The sequence below is a fragment of the Heteronotia binoei genome, chromosome 9, assembly GCF_032191835.1.
Source record: "Heteronotia binoei isolate CCM8104 ecotype False Entrance Well chromosome 9, APGP_CSIRO_Hbin_v1, whole genome shotgun sequence".
NCBI classification, from domain to species: Eukaryota; Metazoa; Chordata; class Lepidosauria; order Squamata; family Gekkonidae; genus Heteronotia; species Heteronotia binoei.
This window is the reverse complement of record NC_083231.1, coordinates 109,977,329-109,990,231: the sequence shown is the minus strand read 5'-3', so window position 1 is coordinate 109,990,231 and position 12,903 is coordinate 109,977,329. Positions and strand designations below refer to the sequence as shown.

At 50.7% G+C, this 12,903-nt stretch overlaps 1 protein-coding gene across 1 annotated transcript in view; it reads right to left on the bottom strand.

The window, feature by feature from the left end:
- Window positions 1-3,307: 3,307 nt before the first annotated feature.
- Window positions 3,308-12,903, bottom strand: part of LOC132577673 (coiled-coil domain-containing protein 158-like) — a 62,519-nt gene continuing 52,923 nt past the window's right edge. Inside the window, exons 22-26 of the mRNA XM_060247467.1 lie at window positions 10,843-10,910; window positions 8,896-9,096; window positions 5,044-5,067; window positions 4,733-4,834; window positions 3,308-3,392 (exon numbers count right to left, since the gene is read on the bottom strand). Coding sequence (XP_060103450.1) covers window positions 3,316-3,392; window positions 4,733-4,834; window positions 5,044-5,067; window positions 8,896-9,096; window positions 10,843-10,910 — 472 coding nt within the window. The 3' untranslated portion in view covers window positions 3,308-3,315. The remainder of the gene's footprint in view (window positions 3,393-4,732; window positions 4,835-5,043; window positions 5,068-8,895; window positions 9,097-10,842; window positions 10,911-12,903) is intronic.

The window sequence follows — 12,903 nt, the reverse complement described above, 5'->3', positions numbered from 1 at the left end:
AACGGCTGCTGCAGCATTGAGCTGTGACCCGGGGTCAGTCGCCCAGGCTAGCTGGATCTTGCCAGATCTCAGAAGCTAAAAAAGAAGCAGGCCCTGGCTTAGGCTTCACAATCCCCAGGTCCCAGCGGGGGATCCCCCGGTTTTACAGGCTTCCCTCCTCCCCCAGCCAGCTGGCCGGGGGGGGGGGGAGCCCCACCCCCACAGCCATTATGCATCTCCATGAACAATTCCCATAAGGAATGATGGGGAATTGATCCGTGGGTATCGAGGGCTCTGGGGGGGGGGGCTGTTTTTTGAGGTAGAGGTGCCAAATTTTCAGTATAGCATCTAGTGCCTCTTCCCAAAATACCCCCCAAGTTTCAAAAGTATTGGACCACGGGGTCCAATTCTACGAGCCCCAAAAGAAGGTGCCCCTATCCTTCATTATTTTCTATGGAAGGAAGGCATTTTAAAAGGTGTGCTGTCCCTTTAAATGTGATGGCCAGAACTCCCTTGGAGTTCAATTCTGCTTGTCACACCTGTGCTCCTGGCTCCGCCTCCAATGTCTCCTGGCCCCACCCCCAAAGTCTCCTGGCCCCACCCCCAAAGTTCCCAGATATTTCTTGAATTGGACTTGGCAACCCTACCCTGGCTACTGTTTGGATGGAAAACCACCAAGGAAGTCCAGGCTCACTACGCAGAGCCAGGCAATGGCAAACCACCTCTGAATGTCTCTTGCCTTGAAGACCATACGCAGGGGTGTCAAACTCATTTGTTATGAGGGCCGGATCTGATATAAATGAGACCTTGGCAGGCCGAGCAATGCGTGTACCTATTTAAAATTAGGTAGCAGAGATATAAACTTCATAAAGGACACAAACACACAATTAAAGGGTTTTTTTTAAAACTTGAAATGTGCTTAAAAGATTAGCAGCCACTGGTCTTATAGGTGCTTTCTTTGTATTTCTCCCATGGGGTCCAGGGAGCCGGGCAAAGGAAGCTCTGTCTCTTTCCTTCCCTCCCCAGGAGATGAGGGGGAGGAGCCTCAGCCAATAGAAGGAAGAGAGGCTTGGCTCAGTAGGTCTGCTGTGTGGTTGAGGAAGCCTGGCAAAGCAAGCTCTGCCTCCCCACCCCCACCACTTCCTCTGTAGCTCCTGTGTGACTGAGCGAGCCTTGAAAAGCAAGCTGTGATGCAGAAAGAAGCAAGAGAGAGGGAGAAGGAAGCAGATGACAGCAAGTTGCTCAGGGGCCTGATAGGAACCCTCCGGGAGCCTGTTTAAACCCCCGGACCACAGGTTTGACACCCCTGCCCTACTGAGTCGCCATAAACTGGCTATGACTTGACAGCATTTCAGTCACCGTGTGAGAGTCGGTGGCTGTCAAACGGTGGTCATCGAACGCAACGTGGAAAGGGTGATATGCTTTGCACCACTTCCTCTCCTTGTAATTTTGGATGCTGGGAAACCACAGAGACAACTGTGTCGCTCACCTTCTGTCCAGTTGCCATATCGTGCTGCAGTCCACATAATGTGGCTGATGCCAGTTATTCCAATACTAGTAACGTTTCTTCAACAGACCCTTCTTTGGATAGATCAAGTCGGGCAGCCCTGTTAGTTTGTCTGCAGCAACAGAAGATAGCAAGAGTCCAGTAGCACCTTAAAAGCACCTTATTTCTGGGACCCCCTCTCCCCATACGAGCGCCCCCCCACCCCCGGGATCTGAGATATGCTGCGCAACATCTTCTTGTGGTCTCTGGTCCTAAGAACATCCTGTTGGCTTCAATGAGGGCCAGGGTCTTTTCAGTGCGGGCCCCTACCTGGTGGAATGAGCTCCCCCTAGAGATTCGGGCCCTGCGGGACTTATGGAAGTTTCACAGGGCCTGCAAGGCAGAGCTCTTCCGCCAGACTTTTAACTGATCCGGCAAGTGTCCTCTTATTACTAGCTGGTCTCCCCAATATTTTTAACCATCGCTGTGATTGTGCTATGCTGCCAGATATTGGGCTATAAGCTGCTGTGTGACCATGCCTTCCTCCGCCTGTTTGTTGAAATGTGCTCCCCTCAGACTTTTATACTGTATGCTTTTGTGATGTTTTTATATTTCAGATCTGTAGGTGTGTCAAGTTTCTGTTGGAAGCTGCACTGAGCCCGCTTGCGGGAAAGGGTGGGATAGAAATCTAAAAATTAAGTTAAAAATTTCTGGCCGGGGATGAACTTCTGTGAAGATGATGATATTGGATTTATATCCCTCCCTATACTCTGAATCTCAGAGCAGTCACAATCTCCTTCACCTCCCCCCCACCCCACATGTGTGGATGTTTAACTATATGATTGTTTGTGGAACGCTTAAATTGAGATTACGTTTGCATTTGCAAAACTGAAGTAAAGATTGGCATGCAGAGATAACAGAGGAGGAAATGGAATTTGGAACAGGAATGCATCTATTTCTCCACAGTTTCTATTCTTTCTATTCGAAAACTCTCTCCCTCTCCCTCTGCCTCACACACACAATCACACTTTTATACCTCCAAGGAGCTTAGGACACTCAATTCTCCCTTTCCCATTTTCCTCATACCAACCCTGTGAATTAGGTTAGATTGGGTAAATAACACAGGCAGCCTAAGGACTCCAAGTACAGTTCATGGCTAAGATAAGATCTGAACCCAAGTACTCCCCTCAGTTCTATAAGAAGAAGAATTGCAGATTTATACCCCGCCCTTCACTCTGAATCAGAGACTCAGAGCGGCTTACAATCTCCTTTATCTTCTTCCCCCACAACAGACACCCTGTGAGGTGAGTGGGGCTGAGAGGGCTCTCACAGCAGCTGCCCTTTCAAGGACAGCTCTGTGAGAGCTACGGCTAACCCAAGGCCATTCCAGCAGCTGCAAGTGGAAGAGTGAGGAATCAAACCCGGTTCTTCCAGGTAAGAGTCCATGAACTTCACCACTACACCAAACTGGCTCTCTGCTCACTAAAGAAGTACCTGAAGAAGCAAGTGGTGGCTCATGAAAGCTCACCCCCTGCCTACCATGTTGTTCGTCCGTCAGTTGCTAATGGACTTTTGCTCTTTTTTATATCCCTCTTTGAATGGTGATTATAATGGGGGCATGCTGAGTTCATACGGATATGCTTGGGGGTGGTGGTGGCGGTCTTGCTTACATTTTGATCTTCCTGCTAAAACGCTTCACGCCGAGAGCGTATAACAAAACCGTGTCAACTTTTATTATTCAAATGCGAATGGTAAATGGTAAAAAAACCCCCCAAAACTGCTTTTTTAAAAAGCGTAGCATTTAAAGCCAAGTGCAACCTGGACAACGTCGAAATGATTCGGGCCTTTTTTCATTTGGACAGCTTCTTCTCTTTCTCCTTCGCTTTCTCGATCTTCTTCTCCTGGCTTCTGATCATGGAGGACATGGCTGGAGGGAGAAAGGAAAGGCAAGAGGTCACTTGAATCCTGAGGGATGTGAAATCGCACGGACCAGGAGGGGAGAGCAATATGCAAGCTGAAGGCATGTCTCCCCCCCGCCCCTTTGCCCCCCCCCAAAGTCTGCTTTCAGCTGTGGCCATCCTCAACTGAGCTGCAGTCTTGGTGGCCCTCCAAACAGAAGCTTGTGGTGCAAGAACCAGTGTTTGAACCGGGCACCACTGCATGTCTTCTTGAGAGGGACAGTGTCCCGAGTGTGGGGATGTGTCACTTGAGGTGGTCCAAATATTGTTTTGGGGTACCGCCTGGCCCCAGCGTCTGCCTGTTTGAGTGTCCTGGGGGCACTTGCTTTGGAGCATGAGGCAGCACGTGTCCTCTTGAAGGGCAGAGTGTATGATATATTTTGGATCTTATTTTGGGGTTCAGAGCTTTCAAACTCTCCTCAATGTTTTTGGTTGTATTCACGAATAAGTAACGAATAAGGAATAAATAAGGGACTGCGAATAAGGAACCAACTTCGGCCTCCTCGGTCTCTGGCTCTTGAAGGCTTCCTTCCCAAACTCCTTCTCCCCAGCCCTGCTCCTTACCTGGGGAAGGCCCTCTGCTAAGCATATCAGGCTCCTGTTCCACCACTGAAAGGCCCAAACAGTGGAGAGGAGAAATGCACAGGAGCCATGCCAAAAAAATGTTTCTGAAGTGTTGGTGCCATATTGCAAGGCACGTGGGTAGCCTTGTTTTGTTTGCTTCAATGGCTGCATGTGCCTTTCTGTAGCAAGGAAGGACTTCGGATCAGCCATTTAACTTCCAGGGAAATGGCCCTGGAGCAAGCAGAGCTGAGCCCCAGCAACTCTGCAGAGACTTAAGGGGCCACTCTGCTCAGACCCTGCAATGGTCTGCCCATCCACGATCTCCTCCTGCTCTGCTGCCGGCTCACAGGAGGATGCAATGGACGCACCGTTGCTGACTGCTGGTGCCACTGAGTAGGCCATACTCAGCACTGTCTTGCAGCACTGCAGTGGCCACTCAGCCTGGCTTGCTCCAGGGCCATTTTTGCTTCCCCATCCACTCCCGCTCCAGGCAGCCAGCTGAAGAGCATGCGCAAAGAATTTGCAAAAGGATCTCTACCCTTCCCCCTCCAAAATATGCCCCCGTAAAGGAACTGATCAGGTTTGAGAAGAAAGCAAAACTCATTCAACCTCTTTTCAGTATGCATGCATAAAGGTAAAGAGGAAATCCATGTCTGGAAAGCTACTTCTAGGAAGACAGCAACATGCATGAAAACCCAGGAAAATTCAGGGCATTTTCCTTTGCTGGCGCTTTTAGGCAGCACACCTTGGTTTTCCAAATGTAGTGACTCCAGCAGGTTTTGCAGACTCTCCATTTTGCTCTGTAATTTCCGGCATGCGCTTCCACCGACTTCCACGGCCTGCGTGGCTGCGGACAAAGCAGTCAATTGAACCGTCGTGAGGCGAGGGCAGGGCGGAGAGAATCACGCGGGGGTGTGTCTGACAGACAGGGGGGCTGCCCACGTGCGGATGTCCGAATTGCAGCAACGGGAGCAGATTTCCACATTCACAGAAACAAAGATTTATATTTCCAAGCGTATTCTAAGGCCTACATTCAAAAACCAAAATTCTACTTACCCGCTCTGGCAGTGAAGGAGGCACCTGTTTAAAGACAAACCCAAGATGTGGTTTTTGAAGGAGAAAAAGACAATACTGACGTTACACTCACATCAATATAGACTGCCAATTGCACAGCTGTGCATGCAGACCAAACTAATCCTTGCCTTAGAACAAAGTCTGAGTCCAGGGGCACCTTTAAGAGCAACGAACTTTAATTCTGGCCATCACCTTTCGTGTGCATGCACATCGCTTCAAATACGTTTGTTGCGTATGCGGACCAAAGTGAATCACAGACTCGTAGAGTTGGAAGGGACCTCTAGGGCCATCTAGTCCAACCCCAAAGTGAAGACTACGATGGGTATTCCTGCCTGGCTCATTGGAGCCATAAGGACTGAGCTTGGGGACTCAGGAACAATAGGCAGCAGGATCCAAACACCTGCTGCCCTGCTCCAATCACGGGCCCTTGGCTGGTTTGAATGATCCAATGGCGTGCTAGCGCGGGAACCTTGAAGTGTATATTAGTTGGCCCCATTGGCCCAGTTAGCAGTCTTATAGTGCAGCCCTGTACTATGCTGTACATAATACAAGAGCTATGATCACTACCATCTTGCTTCTTCCTCGCTGTCGCACCCCGGCCACCCCTCCCGGTCTCCCGGTGCTGCCGTCGCCCCTCCCGGGCACTCTGGGGCGTTCCACGGAGGTCTCAGAAACAGGGGTGGGGGCCAGGTTACTTCACCACAGGCCCCCGTTCCCCTCCTGGCTGTGCAGCGGCTCCTGTCACTCTCTCGCGAGGCAGCCTCAATAAGCACCGGCCAGCTTCCTCCCTGACCTCCTGCCGCCCTTCCTTTTATCCTCCCGTCCCAATCCTCCCCATTCCTGTGTTCCGCCCCTCTCTGGCTCCTCCCCCCCTTCAAAGCCCCAGACGCCCGGGAGAGACGAGCCGGGGCTGGGCTGCCTGGGCGTGCCTCGGGCGTCCTGGACTTCCGCAGCGCGCTGGGGTGTGGCGTCTCTTGCCGCCACGGGTCAGGCGGCTCTCCTCCTCTCTGCCTAGCGCTGGGCTTAGCTTCTCCCTCCTGCTCCCTGACGTCTCGCTCCGGCCAGGCTCCTCGGACCCGGAGACGGGCTCGTCAGCTGTGAGGTGCTGCTCGGGCGGCTGTTGGCGCCCCGTCAGCCCAGGTGAGGGGTGGGGCCGCCACGGGGGCTTGGGAAGACGTGGGAGGCTCTCGGGGTGGCGCCGGGGGCTGGGAATGGCTGGCAGGCGCTGGGGGGTCCCCCTCGCGCAGTCCTTGCCCAGGCTGGGTGGGACACTCGCACTGAATCCACTACATTATAACGTCGTTTCAGTGCATCTGAAGAAGTGTGCATGCACAGGTGAGCTTATACTCAGAATAAAACTTCGTTGGTCTTAAAGGTGCCAACAAGACTCAAGCTTTGTTTTATTGCTTCAGAGCAACATGGCTACCAACTGAATCTATAGTTGCCTTGGTTCTCTGTAACTGTGCAGTAGTGCAAAACACACCTTATCCCGATTTCCTTTGCTGGTGGTCTTTTCAAACACCATGTGGTGCCAGCCCAGGGCTTGCCCCTGCAACGACACTCCACAGACAGTCACCGGCAATCCTAGCTCTCTAATTGAGGGATGTGTGTGATGCGTGACTCTGCCCCCCCACAGAAGCCCGTCCCCACTTGTTTTGCACAATGCGTTTCCAAATGCATCCTCCAGGAACACCTACAAGCACAATGGCAATAGGAAAGTCACATGCGAATTGACCGGTCACTTTTTGGGGGGGGGGGGACGAATTGGGGGGGAAAAAACGAGACAAACTTGTACTGAGCAAAATCAGAAAAACTCAGCATTAGAAGCCGAAACGTAGAAGAGATAAAAAATTGCATCCGACATCAAGGAATAAGACACATGCATGGGTTGAAATGAAATCAAAAGAGCTTCCAGCTCAACATTAGGAGGAACTTCCTGACCGTTAGAGCGGTTCCTCAATGGAACAGGCTCCCTCGGGAGGTGGTGGGCTCTCCTTCTTTGGCAGTTTTTCAACAGAGGCTAGATGGCCATCTGACAGCAATGCGGATCCTGTGAATTTAGGAGCAGGTATTTGTGAGTTTCCTGCACTGTGCAGGGGGTTGGACTAGATGACCCTGAAGGTCCCTTCCAACTCTATGATTCTATGTGATAAACAATAAAGGTGCAAAATCAGTTATTAATCGTGAAAACAATCACAGTGACAAGCGCCGGTGATGTCACGTTTTGTTTCTACGACTAATAACTGATACTGTAAATTTTTATCCATTGACACCTGACTGACCTTTTCAGCCTACAACTCTGCGGATGGTTTCTATTTAGAAATGGCCAGCAATTCCCAGGGAATGTTAAGATCCAAGCATGCTATGCGGGAGATGCACCACTAAATCTTCCAGTAAAGTTTTGTTCAAGGTATAAGCTTTCGTGTGCAAGCACACTTCTTCAGAGACAGTGAAACAGAATTTTCTCAACCGTTATATATAGGAAGTGTGGAGTTAGCTGTCAGGAAGGAAGGGCCAATTATAAGACAGAGACAGAAACAAAAAAGGAAATTACCAATCCATACATATAGATGGAGGGTGAGCAATAAATGATCATACAGCGTAACGCTTAACAGATTCAAGGATCAAATGAAAATAATAACTTAGTTTATACGATTACCATTTGTTTGGGTTTAATTCTAGTCTAGATCTCAGCCCAGGCCTAACCTCCTCACGGACCAAGATGAAGCAGATCTCTACTGACAATAGGCAGGCAACTAACATGATCCGTCAAGATGCCCGTGCCCTTTAGACTTGAGGCATGGACAACCGGCGTCCTTTTGTAGAAAAATAGGTGGTGGAGCTCATCAGCATATGCCATCCTCCTCCCAGCCAAAAGGAACCTGATGCAAGAAAGGAGAGCCCTGGGCTAGTGAGGCCTGCTTGGGCTGGCTAGAGATCAGGCTGGCTCGAGCAGGCCTTGCTCTCCTGGGGCTCTCCTAGGCCGCCCTGCCCCCTCCCTGTCAAAAGGCCAGCAAGCTGCCTGCTGCCCAAAAATCACAAGAAGTGGAGAAAGGGTGGTGTGGGCTTCTCCAGGAGTTTATGAGGGCTGCTGGGGGTGTGGCAAAGCCCCTGGTGGCTGGCTGGCTGGCTGGCCCGCTCTCCTAATCCAGGGATTGTTATGCAGCTGCACCTACCATTCAATGGACAAGGTAGGTAGGTAGGAGGAGGGGGAACCCTCAGAAAGGTTCAAGAGCTGCGCTCCTGTGAGCTGCTGCTGAATCTGAGGCCTGTGGACAACGTTGGTTTCTGACTGGCTGCTGGAGACTGGACTGGCAGCGCAGGCTTTTAAAAAAGCGCTGCTTTGGCAGCCTTAGCTACCTCTGGTGGGCCAAGGGGAGGTACTTTCATTTAGCCAGCTTTTGATATGTGCTTCCATGCAGCTTTAGAGCACCAATGCGCCAGCCGCCAAATGTGGGTTGAATCCTGCACGTGAGAGAGGATTCCCATGACCACCCAGCCAAGAGCTGGCTCGGCCAAAAATCAACATGGTTTCACTCTTCCTTGCAGCTGCAGTGGTCGGGAACGGCCATCTGGAGAGGCCTACGCTTGCCATTGCCCCAGTGCAGGCCTTTTTTTGTAGCAGGAACTCCTACATATTAGGCCACACCTCCCTGATGTAGCCAATCCTCCTGGAGATTACGGTAGGCCCTGCACTAAGAGCCCTGTAAGCTTTCAGAGGATTGGCTGCATAACAGGGGTGTGGCCTAATATGCAAAGGAGTTCTTGCTACAAAAAAAGCCCTGCCTCAGTGGTTTATGGGTGCTCAAAGTCAGGGCCAGTCTAGGAAAAGACACCTACAGGAGGTTGAAGCTTCCGGGGAGCTGCTCTTTGGAGATGAGCGACGTTCCAAAGAGGGCCTGGAAGCTGCTTTTAGGTCATCCAGGGGAGCAGTTAGCAGTGTGTGTACAGGAGACCTCTCTTTGAACTTCTCCTCCGGAGACAGTTTCTTCAAAGCGGCATACCGAGGAGTGGATGTGAAGATCGTACGAGACGCTAAACAAATTCAATTAAAAAAGAATAGCTTAAAAACTGAAACCGAGTCTTCATTGCACGAGAATGTTTTAACAAACTTTTCAAAGAGTTTTGCCATTGGTCCCCTTACCCAGGAAATCCCGGGAATTTCTGAGGGGTGTCAATGGGGGAGTGCCGTCAAGTCACAGATGACTCAGGGTGCCCCCTCATGGGGTTTGGAAGGCAAGAGAGGAACGGGTGGGTTGCCTTTGCTTGCCTCTGTGTAGCAACCATGGGTTTCCTTAGTAGTCTCCCATCCAGGGGTCGTTTTGTAGAAAAATAGGTGGTGGAGCTCATCAGCATAACTCAATAGCATATGCCACTCCCCACCATCCAAAAGCAACCCGATGGAAGAAAGGAGAGCCCCGGGTGAGTGAGGCCTGTTTGGGCTGGCTAGAGCCAGCCCAAGTAGGCCTCGCTCACATGGGGCTCTCTTTGGCCACCATCCCCCACAGTCAAAAGGCCAGCAAGCCACCCGCTGCCCAAAATCACATAAGTGGAGAAAAGGTGGCGTGGGCTTCTCCAGGGATTAATGAGGGCTGCTGGGGGCATGGCAAAGCCCCTGGTGGCTGGCTGGCTGCCCGCTTTCCTAATCCAGGGATTGTTATGCAGCTGCACCTACTATTCAATGGACAAGGTAGGTGGGGAGGAGGAGGGGGAACCCTCAGGAAGGTTCAGGAGCTGCGCTCCTGTGAGCTCCTGCTGAATTCAAGGCTTGCTCCCATCCAAATGCTAGCCAGGCTTGACCCCACTGATGGCACCTGGTTTTTTTGGCCACTGTGTGACACAGAGTGTTGGACTGGATGGGCCATTGGCCTGATCCAACATGGCTTCTCTTATGTTCTTATGTGACACAGAGTGTTGGACTGGATGGGCCACTGGCCTGATCCAACATGGCTTCTCTTATGTTCTTATGTGACACAGAGTGTTGGACTGGATGGGCCACTGGCCTGATCCAACATGGCTTCTCTTATGTTCTTCTGTGACACAGAGTGTTGGACTGGATGGGCCATTGGCCTGATCCAACATGGCTTCTCCTATGTTCTTATGCATCTCTTCTGAGATAGCCTGGGGCATCAGTGTTAGATAAAAATTGGCAGAAAGCGCAGTGAAGTCGCAGCTGATTTATGGTAACTCCTTATAGGGGTTTCAAGGCCAAGAGGCAAACAGAGGTAGTTTGCTATTGCTGACCCCTGCGTAGCAACCCTGGACTTCCTTGGTGGTCTCTCTTCCAAGTGCTAACCAAGGCTGGCCGTGCTTAGTTGCTGGTGGGCAATCCCACTGGAAGATCTCATTCTCAGCACCTGAGAACAGGTAGCAGGGCGGGGTGGGAGCGAGGAACGCATGTTGCCAAATACTTTGGATATTGTGCAAACTGTGATTTCAAAGACCACAGTTAATTTCCTTTGCTTTCGCAATATACTCATACTGATGTCCTGCCAAAAATATTCATTCTCTAATGCAGGGTCAATTAATTAGTTATCGTAAGGCAGTGGGTGTAGCATAGCCAGAAGATGCAAAGATTGTCTGGCAGCCTGAAACTCTAGTTCTTTTTGGGGCGAGCCAGGTTTTTATTTCTTGGGCTGAGAATTGTGACTGACTCAAGGTCGCCCAGCTGGCTTCATGTGGAGAAGTGGGGAATCGAACCTGGTTCTCCAGATCAGTGTCCTCTGCTCTTAACCACCACACCACGCTGGCTCTCTAATCATGTGACCCCCGCAAACTCACCGCTGGATGGGAAAGTGAGCGTAGGATCTGGATCCTCAAGGTCTGCCGCATGCAACAATAAAGGTTCCCTGCAGGTGGAAAGAAACACAGTTGCCGTCCTGTTGTTCAGGAGAGATGCAGAAGGCCAGAGCAGAATTGTTTTCAACATTGAACTGATGCCCATTAAAAAGCAAGCTAAGCTTTTCCCACTTATTTTGTCCCACCATGGCCTCCGTACTGCAGCTCTGTTTTCAAGAATCATCACAGGCAGGCTCATTCTGGGCAGGAGTTCACAGGAGCAGAGCTCCAGAACCTCTAATTTTTATTGTGTTCTTTCTTTCTTACTCCCACCTGCCAATAGAGTATCGGATTCCGTTCAAGGTTATGCTACTAACCTTCAGGGGTGGAATTCTAGCAGGAGCTCCTTTGCGTATTAGGCCACACACCCCTGATGTAGCCAATCCTCCAAGAGCTTACAAAAAAGAGCCTTGTAAACTCTTGGAGGATTGGCTACATCAGGGGCGTGTGGCCTAATATGCAAAGGAGCTCCTGCTAGAATTCCACCCCTGCTAACCTCTAAAGCCCCTATGCAGCTTCGGACCAGAACAACTACGACACCGTCTCTGCCCATATGTGCCCCGGAGAGCTTTGTCTTTTCTAAACCTACTGCCAACCCATTTTGTTTGGGTGAGCGTGACTTCTGGAAGCCTGGGATGGCGGGGTAAGTGCTTTTCAGTCTTGCTCCTGCTAAGTCCCCCTTATGACCAGCTGATCGGCGATGTGGAGGGGGGCAGGGCCAGAGGACTGGCAACCCTAGCAGTCGGGACACCTCAAACCAAAGCAGCTTCAACTGCTACATAAAACGTCCCACCAGGGCAACTCATTAAAGTATACAAAAATACAAACACATTTTCAATATATGTTACTGAAGTTACACAAAAGGGGAAAAGATCCCTGTTTCTTCTGCTTTCCCCCCCACTGTGGTGAGACATCTTATTTATTATTATTTCCATACAACGTTTATTAGCTTCCCTTCTGCCTTGCAAAACTCCAGGTGGCTTGCAATGTAAATGAAACAATTATAATACCTAAAAGACTCAATTAAAAATCTCAATTAGGCCTGCCAATAAATGAAAACTGGGACCGATTCCCCACTAGCCTTATGCCGCTCTCACTCTCCTCTCCTCTGCGGGGCTTCCGTCGGATTTCGCACTATCTGCCCTGGGTAGGCTTGCCAATCCCCATGTCCCAGCAGGGGTTCTTCTGCTTTCCCAGGCTCCTTTCCGCCCCCAGTCAGCAGGCTGGTGGAGGGAAGCCCCGCCCCCACAGGACCATGTGCCTTTCCACCTTCGGAGGCTTCAGTCTCCGATTGAAAGGCTTCCTCTTGGGATGGTGTGTCTGCGTTACTTTGAAGAAGTTGGCAGCAACTCGTGAGTAGAGAGGCCAATCCCTCGCTTCAGAGTCGCCAGAAACGGCGGGGGTGGGGGGGAGAGAAGAGAGAAACATCTGCTGAGCACTTCATTATTCCCTATGTGGAGATCGATTCTCATAGGGTATAATTGGGAATTGATCTGAAGGTTTCGGGGGCTCTGGGGGAGCTGTTTTTTGAGGTAGAGGCACCAAATTTTCAGTATAGCATCTAGCGCCTCTCCCCAAAGTAGCCACCAAGTTTCAAAACGATTGGACCAGGGGGTCCAATTCTATGAGCCCCAAAAGAAGGTGCCCCTATCCTTCATTATTTCCTATGGAAGGAAGACATTTTAAAAGGTGTGCCGTCCCTTTAAATGTGATGGCCAGAACTCCCTTGGAGTTCAATTATGCTTGTCACACCCTTGTTCCTGGCTCTGCCCCCAATGTCTCCTGGCTCCACCCCCAAAGTCTCCTGGCTCCACCTCCAAAGTCCCCAGATATTTCTTGGCAACCCTAGCCCCGGGGGCTGCAACACGCTTCACTTTTTTCATGCGGCAAACAAGAAACCTCTGAAAACAGAAAGCCATGCAAAAAGGCGAAGCTTGTTGCATCCTCGGGGCAGATAGTGTCAAATCCGACAGAAGCCCCGCAGAGAAGCGTGAGAGCTGCATA